This window comes from Salarias fasciatus, chromosome 20 (assembly GCF_902148845.1).
Source record: "Salarias fasciatus chromosome 20, fSalaFa1.1, whole genome shotgun sequence".
In the NCBI taxonomy this organism is placed as follows: Eukaryota; Metazoa; Chordata; class Actinopteri; order Blenniiformes; family Blenniidae; genus Salarias; species Salarias fasciatus.
In genome coordinates this window covers 4,425,054-4,444,365 of record NC_043764.1, presented here as the reverse complement: position 1 = coordinate 4,444,365, position 19,312 = coordinate 4,425,054, and the positions used below count along the sequence as shown (strand labels likewise).

Here is a 19,312-nt window from a genome sequence, read left to right as displayed (position 1 = left end):
GCATCGTTCTCGTGCCGACTGGACTGAAATGAGTCTGATCCCCCCCCCCTAATTTAAATCAAGTGCCTTTGTTAGTTCAATAACATAGATGCGGCTCGCCGTTAATGCACCGACGAGCCCGGAGTGATAATTACTGTCTCTGACTCCAGACTTACTTTATCCACTTACCATAAATGTTGATTGCAACATTTAATCTCTGATTAGTAGCAGATTCTCTGCAGGCTGCGGTGCAGGAATGCACAAATTGAATTCCGACTTGTTGAGATTTAAAATCTTTGTCCGATGCCGATCCAACATGCACCCGCTTACGGCTGCGGCGCCGTGGGCGCCAACGCTCATCGTATCATGAGCTGTAAGTAACCGCCAGCCTCCGAGGAGTGAGGAGTGTCCTGCATCTCACACTCTTTCTTCACAGCAATGCCGTCCTGAGACTCCCGGCATCCCGCACGGCGGCTTTCTAGACAGAGCGCAGTGAACTTATGCACTTAGAATAGGAAGGCTAAGTGTGAGTGCACACGGCTGGAGCCTCCTTTTTTTTTTTTTTTTTTTTACTTCAAGCACTTTTCTCTCAAAAAAATAAACATTCAGTTGTGGAATCAGTGAGATTTGTAGCCCAGCATGTCAGCGTCAGGGGTGGGAGATGATTTCCTGGAGGAAAGTCGGAGTTCTGCGGCGCTCTGTTCAAAACGAATCCATCCTATTATAAAGCAGCGTTGCTTGGTTTTAATAAGCTGCAGCTCCTGCTACGCATCACTCAGCTTCTCCTGTTTCCTAACACGTTTTATCTGATGATTCAAGTTGTAATCTTTTAACAGAGCGTGGATGGGTAAAGGTGCACCCGGAAGCAGTGATTATGGAAAAGCTGCCAGCTTTGAAAAAAATAGAGCAAATTAAAAAAAAGTTTAATCTCATGCTTCATGTACATTAATTTAATCCACAGTTTCTCCTGAATCGCTGGCGGCCGGCCACATGGGGTCTGATTTGTGACGATAGAAACGCTCAGATTCTAATGTTTTGACAGTAGAAAAAGGCTTAATGCAGTTGGTGTGGCGTCGATCAATATGACTGATGACTGGAAATTTCTAGGAATGGCGGTGTTTAAAAAAGTAAAGCAGAAACTCAAATAACGAGAAGGAAAGTTGAAATGTTCTGAACACACTCATTTAGTGATCTGGAGCATCTGCCTCTAATGTCTGATCAATATATGATTATTGGAGCCGTCAGATTGTTCAAGTGACGTAAACAGCTTAACTGGATCCGGTTTATCGTCCCGACTCCAATCTGATTATCAAACATCAGACAAACACATCAAGATTCCTCCCGTGTTTTTTTTTTTTGTTTTTTTTTTTTTTAATATTATTTTATGAAGATAAATCTGATAATGGACTAAAAACGTGTAAAACTGAGCTTTTTGATCAGTGGCTAATCTGATTACTCTCCATTAACAGATTACATGTGAACTCATGTTAGCTAGTCTAATCAAATGTTGACATCCTGTCATGATTCAAAGGATTTTTTTTATTAATGCTACTTAAATCATGTAATATCTTCTTACATTATTTGCAAAATGTTATGATTATATTACATCCAATCTCTTCGTACTTAATACATTGCATTGAGAAAAGTGAAAAAAGAAACACACTGTTGGTTGTTACATGCAGGTTTTTTCAAAGTTCTGCAACTATTCTACCAGCACTTTTCAGGACTGATAATACCTGCATGCTGGATTGTTTTTCGAGGTTAATTGTCATGCTGTATTATTTCTAGTATTCTCTCTCGCTCTGCCCCCCCCCTCCCCTCCCCCCCGGTGGCGGCGGCGGCTGTGGGGACGTCTCTTGATTAGAACACACACTGCCAAGTCTCCCCACATCGCATCATTGCATTTGATTAGCTTCAAACCTCGCTCCTTCCCTTATCACTACCAGCACAACAGGAACACACGCACGCACGCACGCACGCACGCACACACACACACATACAAAAACACAAACCTTCTCATACATGCATGCATATATATGTATCACAAACTTCCTTGCAGACTTATCTTAACTTCTAGCTCGCTGTGCTCTGGAATATGCAAACATGCACAATCTGCACACACACACACACACACACACACACACACACACACACACACACTCTCTCTTTCACACACATGTGAGCAGGGTGTCAGGTAAAGCAGCACGACGCTGACAGCTCCCTTGTCTCTAATGAAGCATTAATAAAGTGCAGCAGAAAACAGTGGATCTCGGCTTCCCGCCTGGAGATGAGCGGAGGGGAGAGGATCACCGTAATCTGCCTCCTCCAGAAACCCCTCCACCCCCCCCACACCTCCTCGTCGCCCCCTCACCTCCACCCTCGGCTCCTCCCTCTTCGTCTCCCGCTCCTCTGCAGCGTGTCGGAGGCTCCGTCCCTCTCTCCTGTCATAAGTTCGATGTCAAACTAATGCTCAATAAAAAAGGGTTCACCTTCTGTAATTAAAGCAGCGCGTCCTCGGCCCACGTCGCTCTGCAGCAGGTTTACAGCCCGAGGTGCAAATGTTTTAACTTCAGTCCTCAAATAGGCTGCGAGGTACGCATTTCAACATACTGAATTTCCATGCAGGCAGGGAAGAAGAAGAAAAAAAATCCTGCCTGCAAATTGGAGGGGATTGAGATGAAATTACAACTCTGAGCAGCTTTTGGTGTGAAACTTTTTTGAAGTGTTGAGAAAAGGCTGAAGGGAAACCTGTGATTCTGGGCTCAACAAGTTGTGTCCACTCAGAGCCGGGTGTGATTGACTGACAGAAGAGATGCGCTCCAGTTCAGTCCAGAGTAGCACAGTGCAGTCCTCAGCTCTGGCAGTCAGTCAGCGTCCTGCTGGTTTTTCATCGATCTGCTCCACTCTGCCTCTTCTCAGTGTCAGTTTTCAGTCGTTTCCAGACTGAAGCCGTGGACAGTCAACTGCAGCCTCTGCTCTCTTCACCACATCAGATCAGACACACACACTCGCAGCAGCCGGCGCCACAATGAAGCTGATGTCAAATTACAAGTGCGTCACGCTTAATGTCAACAAGCTTAGCAGCACTTTATATGGTAAGCTCTCTTGAAGCCGCCAAAGCAAAGTCTTTCACAAAGTTGCCTTTAAAGAGGCTCAAACAGCTTGTTTTGACTTAAAGGCTGAAAAGAGGTTAAAGGATCGTTTTGAGGTGTTTTTCATAAAAAGCTTCTTTAGTGGAGCTCCAGAATTAGCGAGAAAAAAAAAATAGAAAAAGAGGACATTTCTAATCTAATGTGAATGTATTTATTGTGACATATATAATCTTTGAGTTCCACTTCAGTTTGAACCAGGTTAGAGTCACAGTACATCCCTGAACCGGAAATCATGACCACGTTCAAAACATTTCCCCGATGGACACCCAGCTGGAGTCGGACGCTTTAGAAACCTCGGAAAGTGTTTCCAGAAAGTTGAGTTTTCAGTGGCTCCCAGCACCCGAAATGCTTCCAAGGTTTTCTGATTCCACCACAAAGCGTTGTGGTTGAAGTGGAGCCTGAAATGATTCGAACCAATTACTCACATGCCTGTTATTTGAAGAGCTGGAGCAGTGAATGGAAGGAGCTAAAGCCCGGCTTCAGCCGTGATAAACAGGCAACTATATGTCAAAAGTGCCAATGAAAAGGCGTCTTTTGCAGGAAGTGCAGTATCTTTAGTGTAAACAACCTTTAAAAGCCTCCTCCTCTAATTGGGCCCTCCAAGCGCCGTCCTCCCGTTTCTAATCACAAGCTCCAGACGCCGTCTCTCGCTGTGTTTGCTCGGGATTGCCGCCGCTTGGCTGTAACTCCGCGTCTCTTTCCCTCCCTCTGTCTGTAGCCTTATCAGTCTCATTATCTCTGCGGTCTGAACCTCGCCGTGCTCCACTCCAGCGAGGGAGACCCGTCTAATTGGCAGCCAGGATCCTTCTAATTTAGCGAAGCCAGCTCTGCCGACTTTTCAAGCGCCGCACTTCCTCGTCCCTCCCTCCACCTTTCACATGATGATAATGAGAAAATATAAGCAATAACTCGCTAAAGTTCGCTGTGGCGAGCATGTTTTGTATTTTTTTCCCCCCCCTCTCCATTCTTTTCCATTTGTTTCACGATCACATTCGCCGAGGCAATTTGCCTGCTTGTCTGAGTCCGAGGAAGGCAGGGTTTTATCTGCGCTAACGCGGCGTCGAGGAGGCGCTTCATGCCCAATCAGCCCATGTTAGCATTCAGACGGGGAGCCCCCGCCCCGCCGCTCCTTCCTTTCGTACCCAGCTCTCGTCGCCCTCGTATCGGTGTCGAGACACCACCGTCGCCCGGAGGAGAGGGAGCGAGCGAGAGAGGCCCGGCTATTATTCAATGAGACGGAGGAGGGCGAGGAGAACGCTGCTTACTGTCACAGAGCAAACAGAAGCCCCCCTCCGCCCCCCCGCCCCCCACCCCACCTGCTGTTCCTGCCACCCTCACCTCCCAGCACCCCCCCGCTCCAGTTCAGGCCAGTGTGTCTTTGAAGGGTTTCTTCCTAACACTTTAGCAATTAACTGCTGCCATTATGGTTCAACATGACCTTTTGTCTGCTAACAAGGCTGTTACTGGTATTTTACGGCTGATTCATCACAAGATTCAAATAAGAAATATCTGCAGGTTGATTCAGTAATGATCAGACACTGTTTAGAAGATTTATTTCTTATGTTTCTGGAGTGAAATCTTAAACAAACGCTGATCTCAGAGTGATGGCGGCAGTACCGCCAGGTTTCACACCGTTGCAGGTAAACTTTGCCATAATTCTGCGGCCGACGAGTGCAACTCTGCAGCAGCAGCAGCTCCAGTTAAGGCATGAAGTCGTGTTTTGAAGGATGAAAATGGCTCCTGGGTGTGTTTCCGGGATTTATGTCGTCTTTTCAGACTCGACGGGATGAACCAAACTCCGCTCATTTTTAAGTCTGCTAAAAAGCGGAGAAGGTATTATCGGTTCAGATCAGATTATGGCGCCTCGCCACAGCCTCAGTAAGTGATGGGAGTGGGTGTCAGTGGGAGCCGTGTGTCTGTGGTCCATATAGAACTGCTCTGAACGATCATCAGCGTCTCTCGTGTAGCGACTTCAGATTTCTTTGAGCCGTTTTCCGCCGCCCTCCTTTAGTCACAGCTGCAGTTTAGTGCTGTGTTTTGAAGTTGCCGATAAATGAGGTGTGGAGTCAGTTTCAAAGTTCCAGCACAGATAAAATAATATTAAAAAAAGAGAGAGAGATGTGTTCATTAACTCTGAAAACCTCAAAAGACCTTGACAGGAGAGAGAGCAAGAAAATCATTTGGAAAAAAAAGAAAGAGTGGGGGAAATGTGTCATGAAGATGAGGGAAGCATGTGGGGGGGATATGCTTTGATCAAGAGCACTCCTTGTAGCACTCCTGTCTCCTCACACATCCATAATACATCTCTGGAAATATTCCGGTCTCTTATTAACAAGGCAGTGCCACTCTGTCCTGGAGGCAGGTATTGAATTTAAAAAAATCCAAAGAAAAGAAAAGAAAGACGCCCCTGAAACGCGCTCTGCTTTTGTCTTGTCTTGGAAATGAGGACCGGTGAGAGAAAAGGGGAAATAAACCAGGCCTAAAGCACGAGTTTGAGATTCAATATATACACTTGCAGCCTTTAAATTAAATTCATTGATGTTGCTTGTAAGAAAAGAGGGGATAATATCAGACATGGGTAAATATTTATTCTAAAAGTGGCAGGCTTAGGAAATGAGAGGGCTGCCGATGCTCTGCCTCGCTCTCACGGGGGAGCATGTTTGTCCGTGACAGTCATAAATATGGATCGTGTTGCGAGATGACAGCGATTGTAATCTCATCGCTGCCTTTTGTCAGGCATATGAGACCCGGGAAAAGCCCTCGGTGGCGGCGAGCGCACACAAAATTAAAACTCGCACCTTCTCCGTCTTCGGAGTAAAGTGGCTTGGCGGCGAAGTGGCGTGCTGTTTAATTAGGGTGGAAAGAGAGTCCTGAGGGGCTGGGAAATACCTCTCCTGTTCTCTCACTTGGTCCAATTTGAGGAAAAGGTAAATATTCAGAGGGCTGCTTTCAATCCGTGGCGATTAAAACATGCCGGAGCACAGCGGTGGAGAATGTGTTGTGAATGCAAAGCCTCACATTCAATTCGCGCTGCTCTGCGAAATGAGACGCAACTTGTTTGTACGAGCAGACAGCTGTGACGGCGCGTCTTTACTCAGGGGTGTCAAGTCGCTGTTCAAACCCGGAGTAACTGCTTCTAAAATCACGCCAGCTCTCGCTCAAATGCTGCATGTTGTCACTGTTTTGATGCCGCGCTGCGTCTGAACCTTTCCCTGACCCCGTTTCTCCGCAGCGCTGAAGGACCCCTGCTCCGAGGTGACCTGCAGCTACGGCAGCACCTGCGTCCAGTCGTCCGACGGCCTGTCGGCCAAGTGCATGTGTCCCCTGGGCTGCGACGGCAAGCCGGAGCAGACGGTGTGCGGCAGCGACGGGAAGGACTACCGCAACGAGTGCGAGCTCCACCAGCACGCCTGCAAGGACCAGAGGAACGTCCGCGTCCAGTACCAGGGACCCTGCGGTAAGGCCCCCCCCCCCCCCACAGACAGAACCTCACAGGCCTGGTTAAGGTCTAGAGCTGGATCACATTCTGTCCAAAGGACAGTCTAAACTTTGTGAATACTTTAAACAGGTTATGTCGTCAGAAAAAGTGTTGAGTTAGATGTACTTTTAATTAAAATCCAGTCAGGAGAATCAATTCAATGCGATGACAGTTATGGAGGACATTTGAATATTGGTTTGCTTCATATTTCAAAGTCAAATTTTGAGGTAAAACTTGAGGCGTCCCATCTGCTTATCGCAGGCATTTAACCAGGATATAGCTTTTGTGTGCCAAATCTTGAACCGTCTAACCCAGAGTCACAAATTAAATCTGTGAGTTTCACTAATATAAGCGTGATCTCAGACTATTGGAGGGAATCCGAGAATACTTGGAGAAAACATGTATGCTGAGAGAGAACCATGCAAACTCTAGAACACCAGTATAAAAGTATTGAGTTTCTGAATATTGACTTTTAAACACATTATCCCATAAGAAAAATGGATTAAATTAATTAAAGTTTCAATTGAAATCCTTCAAGGAGCATCAGTTAAACAAGATGACACTTACTGGAGATGGTCAGATTTTATTTTTCTCTTGTTGGTGTGTACCACCTATGAAAACGGTATCCACTAATGTCAGCATGAATGATAAACATGATCTCAGAATATGCAGCATAGCAGAATGGCCCACTTATGTACATGGAGAACATGGAAACTCTGTGCAAAAACCTTCCCAAGCCAGGATTCAAACCAGGCATCACCTTACATAAGACGACATTGGTCACCACGAAACAATTGCACAGTCAATAAAAGGCTAATTTTTGTCTTCTTCTTATTTTTCTTTTTTTAATAATAATAATAATAATAATAATAATTATAATAATAACAATAATAATAATTGAATTTTACAGCGCCTTTCTAAACACTCAAGGACGCTTTACTTTTGAGTCATTGATGAAACTGGCTGTAATTTGAGGAAAAATCTTCATTTCATCCACATCATTTGTGGGTTTTGCCACACTCTTTGTTTCACTCTTCATTACATGCATCAGCAAATATGAAACCGCTGAGATCTGTCGGTGTTTATCGGACGGCAGAGACGCCCCAGACGTCACCGTCAATAGTCAAGAATGCTCATCCTCTCAAATGAAGATACCATCTTCATTTTTGTTTAATGAGGCCCAAACCCCCCGATATTAGATCTGTAGTGACGCCGTCACCGGGGAGGAAGCAGAGCCGCAGAATTAAAGACGTCTTGAAATGAAAAAGACTGATTCAGTGACTGTCAGGAGAACTTCCTCCGTGACTTTCTCCTGCCCTCTCCTCGCCTGTTTACTACTTCTACCCTTTTGTAGCTTCTCCTCCGCGTACGCCGCTCACTCTGCTAATTCTCGTTCCTCATTTTGGCTGCTTTGCTTCACACACACACGCACACACACACACACACACACACACACACACACACACACACACACACACAGGTACTCCTGTGGTGTGAATTGTTGTTTCCTCTAAGTAGGTCTTCAGAGCTGTCGTTTTCATCTCTTTTTTTTCCTCATCCTTCTTACAATCAGGCAGTAGTTGTTTACTCCCAAGGTGCTCAACTTTTAAGTTTTTTTGTTGTTGTTGTTGTTGTTTGTTTTGTTTTTTTCTACCTTTTTTCTTATTCCTGGCAAGCCAAATGGAAGAGAAAGCACAGCAGACAGTAAGTCTTTCTCTGAGCAGCACGGAGCCTCCAGGAGACGGAGCGGGTCGGGGGGCTATGAGAGATGAATCCGTGGGCCCACAGGCAGAAGGTGGCCGGTATAAATCCAGGAGGAGTCGGCCAGAGTGACCCCGAGTTACCCCGTCCTCCCCGGGGAGGGCCGGTTCTCGGGGAACCGGCCGGCCGTTATGGTCCTCTAAATCTTCCCTCGGCCGTTTTATCTAAAGCACTGGGCCATTTCAAGCTGCACGTCCGGCCCCAGACAAATGCAGTTGATTTATCCACGCTCCTTAGTTTTTGCAGCAAACAGGCCATTCTTTTTGTAATTACCCTCCTCGCTCAGCTCCGAGGAAAGCGTGGACCCTGGAAGCCGTTCTTCTCCGTTAATGGGAGGTAATGGTCTTTCTCTCAGATAATGGTCTGGCTGGCGGCTGAGGCGCTGCGTCACGCCGAGACGCTGCGTGCATCACGATCAAACCCCCGTCCGCTCGCTTGCTAGCCTCTTGCAAGCTTTTGCATTGTGCTGATAGTAAACGGCTGAAGGCCTGGCCAGCGGTGGCTCCGCCTCCCGGCCCCGAGCAGCCAGAGCGCTCTGTCCCGCTTTATGTCCCGGCATTGTGGCGCTTGGTGTCGCTGCCAGAGGTCTCTGGACGCCGCTCCCCAACCTCATTCTCTATTCCTCGTTCTCCTTCCCTTTCCTTTCTGCTCCTTTCCCGATGATGGGCTGTTTCATCCGTGGTGTGTTTTGAATGACTCGCCGGCAGCTTGGCAGTGATTTGATATGTCACGGTGCTACATAAATCCTTTGTCTTCCCACATGCTGAAAGCGTGGCGAGCGGGATAAAGCCCGGGCTCCTGTTTCAAGGAGTCCTGCCCACCCCCCACCCCCTGCCCCCCCGTCCCACAGATCCAGCAACCAATTCCATTATGATCAGGGGCCGATAGACCGATAGGGGAGGTGCATGGGAGCGAATCAAACCCATCGCCCCTTCATCCATTTCCTTGTTCCTCGCTCACACCCTCCTCAGAGCGTCTCTCAGCTGCCTGGCCGCCGATAATATCAATGAAACAGACTTCATTTCTCTCCTCGTCGTCCCTCAGCGTCTGATGAATAACCAACTTCATCCAGCCCTTCTTCGGGCGGTCAGGTACATATAGTTGTTTGCTCCTGATTAGACGCCGACACACCGAGGCCCTGTGATGGGATGTAAGATGATTTCTGTGGAGGACCTTGAACAGTTGCCAAACAGGAGGCAATTAAGGCAGCGAGCGCCACATCCTGTTATATTTTCATGCTTTCTATTCATCTGCCAGCACATTGTTCTTCACGTTTCGTCAGTCCAAGGCATCAATGATATATAAATCTGGTTTGTTCTCGTATCAAGTTGTCACAATAACTGGGACATGCTCCTAATTATCCGTGTCTCCTCAGATCCATGCAAAGACAGCGAGAACAGCCTGACCAAGATGTGCCGGGTGGAGGCTCTCACGCGCCAGCCCTTCGTCTTTCAGCCCCCGGAGTCGTGCCCCCCCGGCAGCGAGCCCCTGTGCGCCAGCGACGGCCGGACCTACCCCAGCGAGTGCGCCATGACGGCCACGGGCCTGCAGAAGGGCCTGAAGCTCAGGAAGGTCCACTCAGGGCCGTGCAGGAGGCAGACTGACGGAGGTGAGGCTGAGGCGATGAGATGTGGGTCAGGATGGATCTGCAACTGGAAACCCAACCAGCAGGGCAGGGGGGGTGTGAAGTTAGTTTGTGGAGAAATGTGTGTAAATAGCAAAAAAATTAAACAACAGTTGAAAAATAAGCACTAAAAATATGATAATGACATTAAAATTATTTCCGGGCTTGCATTTTAGAAACCACAATTCAAACAGCTGAATAGATCATGACGCATTTTGTTAGGTTGAAAGCTTTTATTTGGCTTTTACCAAACAGAAAACCATTTTTGAAACGGCTGATTGCTGAACTCACTTGGGTTCATCTCAGCCATCAATCCAAATGTATTTGGTTGCAAAAAATCGACTCTTTTGCAGATTACAGGAAGCTTTGGTTTCAGAGCTAAAAGGATGGCATCAGAAGCATCGCATGTTCGTAGAATAATATTACAATAATAGCTTATTAATCTCTCCTGTGGGAGTTAAAACTCAAGGATAGGGGGGGAAAAGTACCTCATAAAAGCTGCCAGCAGCTCCGATGGTGCCTGATCAACCCCATAACAACTGATTGTTGCTGCTAATGTCACGTTTGTTTTTTATTTTTCAGTTGCACATAATATTTTAGTTTTTACTGTCAATTCTGTTGAATGCACAAGATGCACAGTGGAATCCACATTTTGTCTGGCTTGCCTTGCTGTGATGTAGATATATGAGTATAGAGAAAATAGATCGGGCAAAATGGCATAAAAATAAGGAAAAGAAGATATAGGCAAGAAACACAGGGCAAACACATTCAAATTGAAATTGAAAAAAACACAAATATGCAATATATAATACAACGTACTAGACAATATACCTCAAAATGAGCAAAATCTAGAACATTTCATCCCTGAATTGGCAGAATATTATACAGTATTCTCTGAATGGGCAATGTATAACAAAATAATACGTAAACTAGAAATAGAAATTGGAAATACACACCAAGAACAAAACAAATGTGCAGTGAGCACGTGCAACATGCAATATTGAAGAGAGTACAGGCAGCCTCTGAACCTCTTCTGTCCAGGTAGGTTTGAATTTGCTCCGCTGTAACCTTCACAGAAGCAGATTTCTTCCATTTTCACATTTCAGGCTTTGACCACCATTCATATTTCAACATCGCTCACCTTGTACCCGGGGATGCTCCTTTCAAAAGCCTAAAATAAAACTAGTCAGCTAATCTAAAAAAGGAAAAACTGAGAAAACAGTTAAACTTCAGCACAGTGTATAAAAGATATGAAATGTTTGTTTTCGTCATATTCGGCGCGTTTTCAGAGGAATTATTTGCAGGCCTGAAGTCCCGATGATATGTTTGAACAGATTTTTGCTGTCGTCTCTTGAGAGTTCTTCTGGACACGTTTTGCGGTGGAGGTTTTTTTTATCGGCGCCGGTGCGCTGCTGCCATTAAAAATTGAACTCGGTGACTGGATTGTGTTCCGTGACACGGAGATAAATGACTGTGAGGTCTCGGGGTCTGCGCTGTACCCACACTCTCACTGGCCTTCCCGGGCCTGATAAGAGCCTCCGGGGCGGTTATCTGTGCTATTAGAACACGGGCTTTAAGCCTTAGTCAACAAAGAGCTGTCAGCTTTTACTGTACGTCCGATAGCCATCGGAGGAAATCCAATTTTCCCGCTGCGTTGGTGGCGGAGCCCCCGCCAAAGCCACAGCTGTGTCAGTTTACCGCCGTAATGCTCGGAGACCCCCGCCCATGTTCTGAGACCCCCCGACATGGCGGCGGACGAGAATAGATCACTGCAGGACGTCCTCTGCTGCAGCCAGCTCTGAGACGGATACGCTGGGTTTTGACAGGCCGGCGGATCCCGGCCCGGAGACTGACGGGGGTTTTAACGCAGCGGGAGCCAGAAGAAGGACGTCTTCGCTTTTTTCTAATTTTTTTTCAAATGAAAGAATAATTCAATTTGAAACAGAGATCCATGAAATCATATCCCTAAGCAAATTACAAATTGGTAGCTAATGAAAATGGCCATTTGGTGGTGTAACCATGACATTGCACATCCTCTCAGTCAGATACGCCAGCGACGTAATTAAGTGTGGCGTGACAGGCTTTTAAAGAAAAGAGATGAAGGAATTGAATTGCTGTACAAATTTGATCCACTGATCAGGAATGAAATGAATGTGGAGCCCAGTGAGCGCCTCCAGAACAGAGCGCTGCTTCAAATTCAATTTTCTCACTTCAGTGGCAAATTTGCCATTTCACATTACCACTATTTCTTTCTTTCTTCTTAATTTCCGCACTAGATTTGTGCTTAGCGAGTCAAAATGTTATGAATATAATAGTTTAGGCTTCAACTTGACCCAAAAAAGAATTAATTTGTGATTAATTCTTGAGCGTTTTTAATTAAAGTTATCGGAAAACTTTATAAACAGAGTTTGGAGGAGCAGATCTGCGCTCTCTGCTGTCGCCTCATGAAGTGTGTCACAGAGTTTGCTTTTGTTTGTGCACATTCCTGAACTGAAAATGAGAGAAAAAAAAAAAAAAAAAAAAGATTATTACCCCTGACCGAAACCAGAGCCTCCTCAATAAAACAGAGCCACTTCCTCATATTTATTCATTGAGCCATTTCTGTGGCTGAAGCAATCGTTTGCAGTGAGTTACTTCATAATCCATCTCCCCCCGTTTTCAAAGAGCGTTAGGGTCGAGCCATGTGAAATCAACAGCCGCCTTCTATTTGTTTCATCCCCAACTTCTTTATTCGGCTTGTATCCTTTTTTTTTTTTTTCTTCCTTTTCCTGCTGGTTCCTGAGCCGCTGCTCCTTCTGGCAGTGAGAGAAACCGGCAGGGGAAACACAGCGAGGATCAGGAGAAACAAAGCAGACAATGACCAGGTTGATTAACACAGTCATCAGAGGGGAAGAGGATCCGAGGCTCGTGGCGTCTGGACGACCCGGAGAGGGCACGCTCCGTCCAAACACACCACACACACTCCTGCTCTCTATAGCCATTAAAACATGGCCTGACCTTCGCTCCTGCAGGAACTCGCAGCCATTTATAGACTCAAAACTGTGATAAAATGCACGAATAAGTGACAGCTTTCACATGGAATGGTACTGAATTGATACTTTTCTAGATTGTGCACCAATATTGGAAAGCAAACAAAGTACAGACATTAAAATTTAAATTTAAAAGTACAGATATTTTGTGGCTGTGCTTGGTTTTTCGTTTCAGACTATACACACAGTATATAATCTTACGTTTGATGGATGTAATACAGCACAAATATAAAGCACAGAATTCCATACAGCCCTCTGAAAAACTGAACCGACTGAAATGAATGCATGTATGTGAAAGGAAAAATACAATGGTAAGAGAAATAATACAGATATTTCAGCTCAAGGCTGAATGTGGCTCGGATACCGCATTAGACTTCAGGTGGAACAATAGACGATATGTGTGTGTCGGAAAGGTGAGACCATGAGGGAATTTATCAAGTTCATTTTATCAGGACTTCATTGTGTCATGAAGAAAACTGGCTGAAGTTTAAATACCACAATATGGATTTTCTACTGATGATGGTATGTGCAGTTTTAATTAACAAGAACCTGGAGTGGTCAGCTGGAAAGTTTGATCGCAAGATCCACAAATTCTTGTACTTTTGGATTTTAGAATAATATAAGAAAATATCGGAGCTCTTGATGTCATGTGATGAATTAAAGCACCCTGAAGAACCACAGGTATGACATTTGTAGGTGTGAATTAAAGGAGATGTCCTCATGACGTCTACCTGCCAGTAACTGTTATCAGTGCGGTCTTTCAGTTGGATTCCGAACACGTCCAGCATGAGGGAACGGCATCAATATGTGAATGCTGGCAGCTCTGCTTTGCTTGGATTGAGATGAAAATATTTGACGTGTTCCGTCTGGTGTGCTGGTGAACCTTTAATCACAGAGAGCGAGACATCGACTTTAAACCCCCCCCCCCACCCCCCACCCCCCACACCCCCCCACCTCCACTATCAGATAGAAGTAATCAGGAAATTCGACCTGATTGACACAAAAACAGCGAGTGTCGACCGCTTGTGCCAGTTCAGGATCATCTGGCTGAAATTACATCCTGCTAAGAAAAACATCCTGAGTGAGTAATTATTGCATGATGACTCCATTAACACACGACTCTTATGTGTCATTGAATCAAACAAAAGGCTGCTAAACATGTGTTTCCACACACTGCAGCTGACGTGTTTCACCACAGCATGGCGTCACTGGTGGATGAATTTGTTTTTGGACCAATGAGTTAAACTCTTTCCTCCCTTCAAATGCTTTATTCAGTGAGAAGCTGAGAGAGGAGGACCCCCCCTGTCCTGCAGTGTCCTGCTCCTCCATGAGGAGTCTGTCGCACTGAGCAGCTCTGAAAACACTAATCACTGTTTATACAGATTGGTGGCAAATTACAGGAAGGAAAAATAAAAAAAGGAGCAAGTGGGTGAATGCTGATGCACGAAAATTGAAAATGCTTTGCGGGTTCAGGTGAGGTTATTCCCGAATAGTTCAACACACAGATGACGGATTGGCGTGTTGGTCTTTTCCCCCACAGAGGAGTGCGCGGAGGAGTGCCTGTTCAACGCCGTGTGCGTGGTGGAGCAGCTGAACGCCCGCTGCTCCTGCGACCCCATCGAGTGCGACGGCACCTACAAGCCGGTGTGCGGCAAGGACGGCCGCACCTACACCAACGACTGCACCAGGCGCAAGGCGGAGTGCACGGCCAAGGCCCCCATCCCCGTCAAGCACCCGGGGCCCTGTGGTGAGTGGAGGGAGCGGAACGGGCCGGATCCCCGCTGCCGTTCCGTCTCTGCTCGTTTTAATGCATATTGAATGTTTTCCCCTCTGAGTCTTCCAGGCTGACTGTGTGTGTGTGTGTCAGTGCTTTGAATTCCTCTGAAACGGTGGGGCGATGTTCTCTTCAGGGAGGGCTGGGGTCTTTATGAACGCCGTGCCTTCACTCCACCCCTCATCCACCTCCTCGCTCCCGTCACGCTCCATCCCTCCATCTTCAGCACACACCCCAAAACCAAACGCCACCTTCATGTTTCATTCATCTGCTCTCCGTCTTCCACTTCGGTGGCTCTTGTCGTCTCTTCCTCCTCCTCCTCCTCCTCCTCCTCCTCCTCCTCCTCCGTCTCTGTCTTTTTTTTGTCTGCTGTGCACTTCCTGTATAAAAAAGCTATTCTCTCTTGTTTCAGTGCGTCAGTCACTCTGTCTGTCTGTCTGTGTCCGTGTGGCCGTCCGTCTTCTCCCTGGCTGTCTGGCCACAGGTGGACAGCGGGGTCACCCGCTGGGCGGCCTCATCAAGCGGACGGTGAGGGGCTGGCGGCCCCGACCCCGGCCCCGGGTGGACCTAACAGCAGGGGGTCTCGTACCGCTGTCTTTCTCCCCTGCCGCCTTGTGCTCCTCTGTGTCGTTAATGTCTCTTCCTTTTCTGTTCTCCCTCCCGTGAAGATGTGACCCGTGAGGTTGGAGAAGTCTCCCTCTCTTCCCGCTCCCTGTGTTTTATTCCCCGTCTAACAAACAAAGCGAAGCTTCCCCCGTGCCCTAACCGCTCCTCACCTCCGACTCTCCTCCCGCTGCATGCCGTAGTGCACGTCACCTCGCCGCCTCCCAAACAGCCATGAAGTGTTCGGACTCCTGTCGAGTCTGAACTCACTCCAGCAGAGCATGTGAAAACGTACTTCTCATTAACATCATGTTGGCGTTTAGCTCCTGATAGCCAGGTGGTTTGAAGATCTTTATCGATACTTTGAAGTTCAGTCCTAAAGCTTGGTTCCAGCTTTTGTACTTTTCACTTTATCTTTTTTCTTTGGGTGAAATATCGGCTCCTGTGTGGTCTTGACACAAACGCAGAGATAAACAGAGTGAGACCAGATCAATCCGAGCGGGACTCAGATGATTAATGGGAGAGGGAAGAAGAAAAGAAAGAAGTTTTCGTCTGGAAAAAGTCCACCCCACCCTGCGAGGCGTGAAAGATTCATCACAGCCAGTGTGAATTTGAATATTATATGAGGAGAAATATCCAGCGAGGAGCCTTTCATTCAGACGGCTTTACAAGGGTCAAACAGCAGAGGGGATATTTCTGCACGGGAGAATCTAATAGGAGGGTTAGAAATGTGTTCTGTTATGAGTCCAGTCAAATCTTTATCAGGAAAAAAAAAAAAAAAAAAAAAGAACTAAAGCTGTTGGATAAAATAAATGGCCTGGAGCAGAAAGTGTAATATTTTCTCTGAAATACAGAAGAACTAAAGTATTCAGTACTTTGAGATGGGAAAAGAATATCTCAAAAGTGTAGTTAAGTACCGTAATAAATCTGTGTTGTTACTTTACTCCACTGGATGGACAGTTTTACATGAACCACACTGGTCAAGCTGGAGTCTAGAAATCATGAATTAGATGATTTCCTTTCCTTTATTATCCCCACAAAGCAACATGTCAAAGCCACAAAGCCATTTAAAAAGCTGTAAAAAAATTGGAAATACAATCCACTGCAGTCTTTCCACTGCCGTTCAAACATGAAGCTCTGAAAGCGACGCCTTCGTTTCTTCAGGATGCCTGTTTGCGCTCGGTGTGCGTTCAGCTCTAAAAGTCAAGATTCAGCGACCGGCTGTGTTCTCAGGTGAACCTTTACCTCCAGCCACGACTTCTTCCTCTCTCCTTGAAAAACTACGGTGCTCAAATAACCTCAGATCATAAGCGCGACCTCTCCCGGAGCATCAAACTCATATTTGATTGTGTGAAGATTTTGCACACAATTTCCCGTACATTAGCAATGAAAATAATCCAAGGCGGCGCCGCACCGCCCCGTATCGGCGCTGCGGCGGCTGAAAATAATGAGTCCGCCCCGCGGAATCAAATATAAATCACCTTTTGTTAATAAAAGAACAGGGAAGAGGAGGAAGAGGCTTGGCAGACTCCAGGCTTTAGTGAAGCATCCCTGAGCTGCACAGTTTGAAAGGAAGCTGGCGGAATTTCAACTGATACCATCAAAGGTCTGAGACCCACTTTGGCTTCGGCGCGCCGCAATAAGGAAGCCTTCCTGAGTGAAAGGTGTAATCTGAAGGTTCGACTCGCTCACAGCGGCGAGGATGTCTGTGGCCGAGCTGTCAGGGTATAAAACCCTGTTTATTTGTCCAAACCTGTCTCGGCTGCTGGGAAGCGGTTTGGAGGGTTCATAGGAGACGAATCTCCTGAATTTAACTCATTCCTACTCTTTTCCTTCATAACGCTGACGGACCAGACAGGGAACTCCTCCTATTTTTAATCATCTGGTCGTTAGCTGGTGTTCATCAGTTAGCAGGAGGAAGATGCTCTGTAATCTGGATTGTTAGCTTTAAGTTTCATCAACACCAAATCCAGCTTGAGTGTCACGGGGGTGATTTTCATCCCTGCTCCCGTCCCCCGCCGATCCCCCACTGATTGAGGCTTTAAGTCTCACAGGGCTCAGTGTTGGCAGACCCCCAGTCAGAAATCCACCCGGCGGATTGGGGGCGTCCCACTGAGCATCGGCGTTATCTCAGCGTCCGGAGGCTTCGGCTGCATCTGAGCTGTGAAAATGTTCAGTGGTAGAAATAACAACTCTGTGTTTCCTGCAGTTTGATTATTTTCTGTTAGTCCGTGCCCCATTCCTCCCTCCCCAACACCCCCACTCCCCACATTTGGGTTGTTTTTTCTTATTTCCCCCTCTCGCTCCGTCTTTACCTCCCCAACACACACACACACACACACATGCACACACACAGTTGGCGTGGCAGCCGTCAGCAACTGGTAGTGTGTTTCTTTAATGCATTTTTATTGACATTTGCATATTTTCCCAAACAGAGCGCCACGAACGCAGCAGCCCCCCCGATACGGTTTTAATTAAACATCAAAAGAGGCGAGCGGAGGTGCCCACTGAGACTGTTGGTTTAGTCAGACAGATGATATGCATGCACGCCGAGTGTGTGCGTATGTGTGTGTGCTTGTGTTCATGCTGATTTTCGACTCAAGCTTTCTTTCTTTCTTTCTTTCTTTCTTTCTTTCCTTCTTTCAAACATGAGGCTGAAGAGACAAACAGAAGACGGTTGTTTTGTGAGGATTTCAGGACTTATGATATATGTCAGTGTATCAGTAAATTACTGGGATATAATTGTGAAAACACACTTTTCACTTTCTTTTTGACTTCAGTTTAATTTAGGTTCGTCAAAGGAAAACATGAGACTGTTTCTCGAATGAAACGCAGACCGGAGAAAATGGCTGCCGTGTTGTTGAGTATTGTCCAGTAATGATTTGACAAACCTTCTGCCTCCAAGGAATTGGAAACTCCACTATCGGTATACATTTTGTTTGAAATCAAAACATCACTTGACGATGGGCGTCCTTTAGTTAAATGAAAATAGCCACATTGAGCAGTTTATGATATTTATTGAATCCAGCAGTGATTCTTCATCCTGCTTTGCTTTATTTATTTATTCTTGTATATGTTTGATTTCTTTATTTTGGTGGCGTTACATTCAATTGGTGTTGAATAACAACACTCTTTGGTTCAAGCTGTGATAATAAACATCTATTATGTTTTTCATTTGCCACCGGAGTTTGACACAAAGTGACAGAAATTATACACTCAGCGTGGCGCGTTGTCTGGATCCAATCGACTTTTTAAAAGTTTCCGGGTGTTGGTGAGTGGGACTGAGCTGTAGTAGGCTGTTCAACCTCCAAACACAGCTGGGTGGGGGTGTTTTTTTTTTTTTTTAACGAGTCCTTTTGTTTTGTTGTTTCTGACGTTTTTTTCCTCTCAGACAGAATCTTTCAACAGCTTTCGGATGTTTTTGCGAGCTCTTGACGGCATCCAGGAGATTTTCCTGGCAGAATCACCGGAGTCTCCCTCCAGGTCTCAGTGTCGTGTTGTGTCCACTTCGCTTTAGAAGTTTGTTTTTTTTTTTCATTTAGAATTTCTGGAGTTTGACTAAATACAGGAAACTTTCTGTTAGTTTCTCTTTCAATTTTTTACCAAAGCTGCAGAGGAAGTTTCAGGCGTCCACAGAGAAACAGTCACTTATATTAAATTATCCTTATGTGATAAATAACGATCTCTTCGCCGGTTTCATTGGCTGAGTGGTGCGTGGGTGGAGGCGATCGATCACTCCGCCGCCTGTCAGATGGATTACGCTCCGCGCCTCGCTCGCCGTCGTAAATCTCCCTTCATGTGGGTGACAGTCTGTAATGTCACCCCGTCCGCTCGGCCCGCCGCTCTCACCCCCGCCAGGCGCCGTCACGCCAAGGATCCCACGTCTGCAGCGTCCGCGATCTGATTGATATC

General features: G+C 46.3%; 1 protein-coding gene across 5 annotated transcripts in view; it reads left to right on the top strand.

Moving 5' to 3' along the window:
• agrn (agrin) overlaps positions 1–19,312 on the top strand; it is a 303,236-nt gene that overhangs the window by 193,287 nt on the left and 90,637 nt on the right. For all 5 annotated transcript variants that reach the window (XM_030119408.1, XM_030119411.1, XM_030119410.1 and 2 more), the window contains 3 exons: positions 6,364–6,588; positions 9,746–9,979; positions 14,564–14,770. In XM_030119408.1, coding sequence (XP_029975268.1) covers positions 6,364–6,588; positions 9,746–9,979; positions 14,564–14,770 — 666 coding nt within the window. The remainder of the gene's footprint in view (positions 1–6,363; positions 6,589–9,745; positions 9,980–14,563; positions 14,771–19,312) is intronic.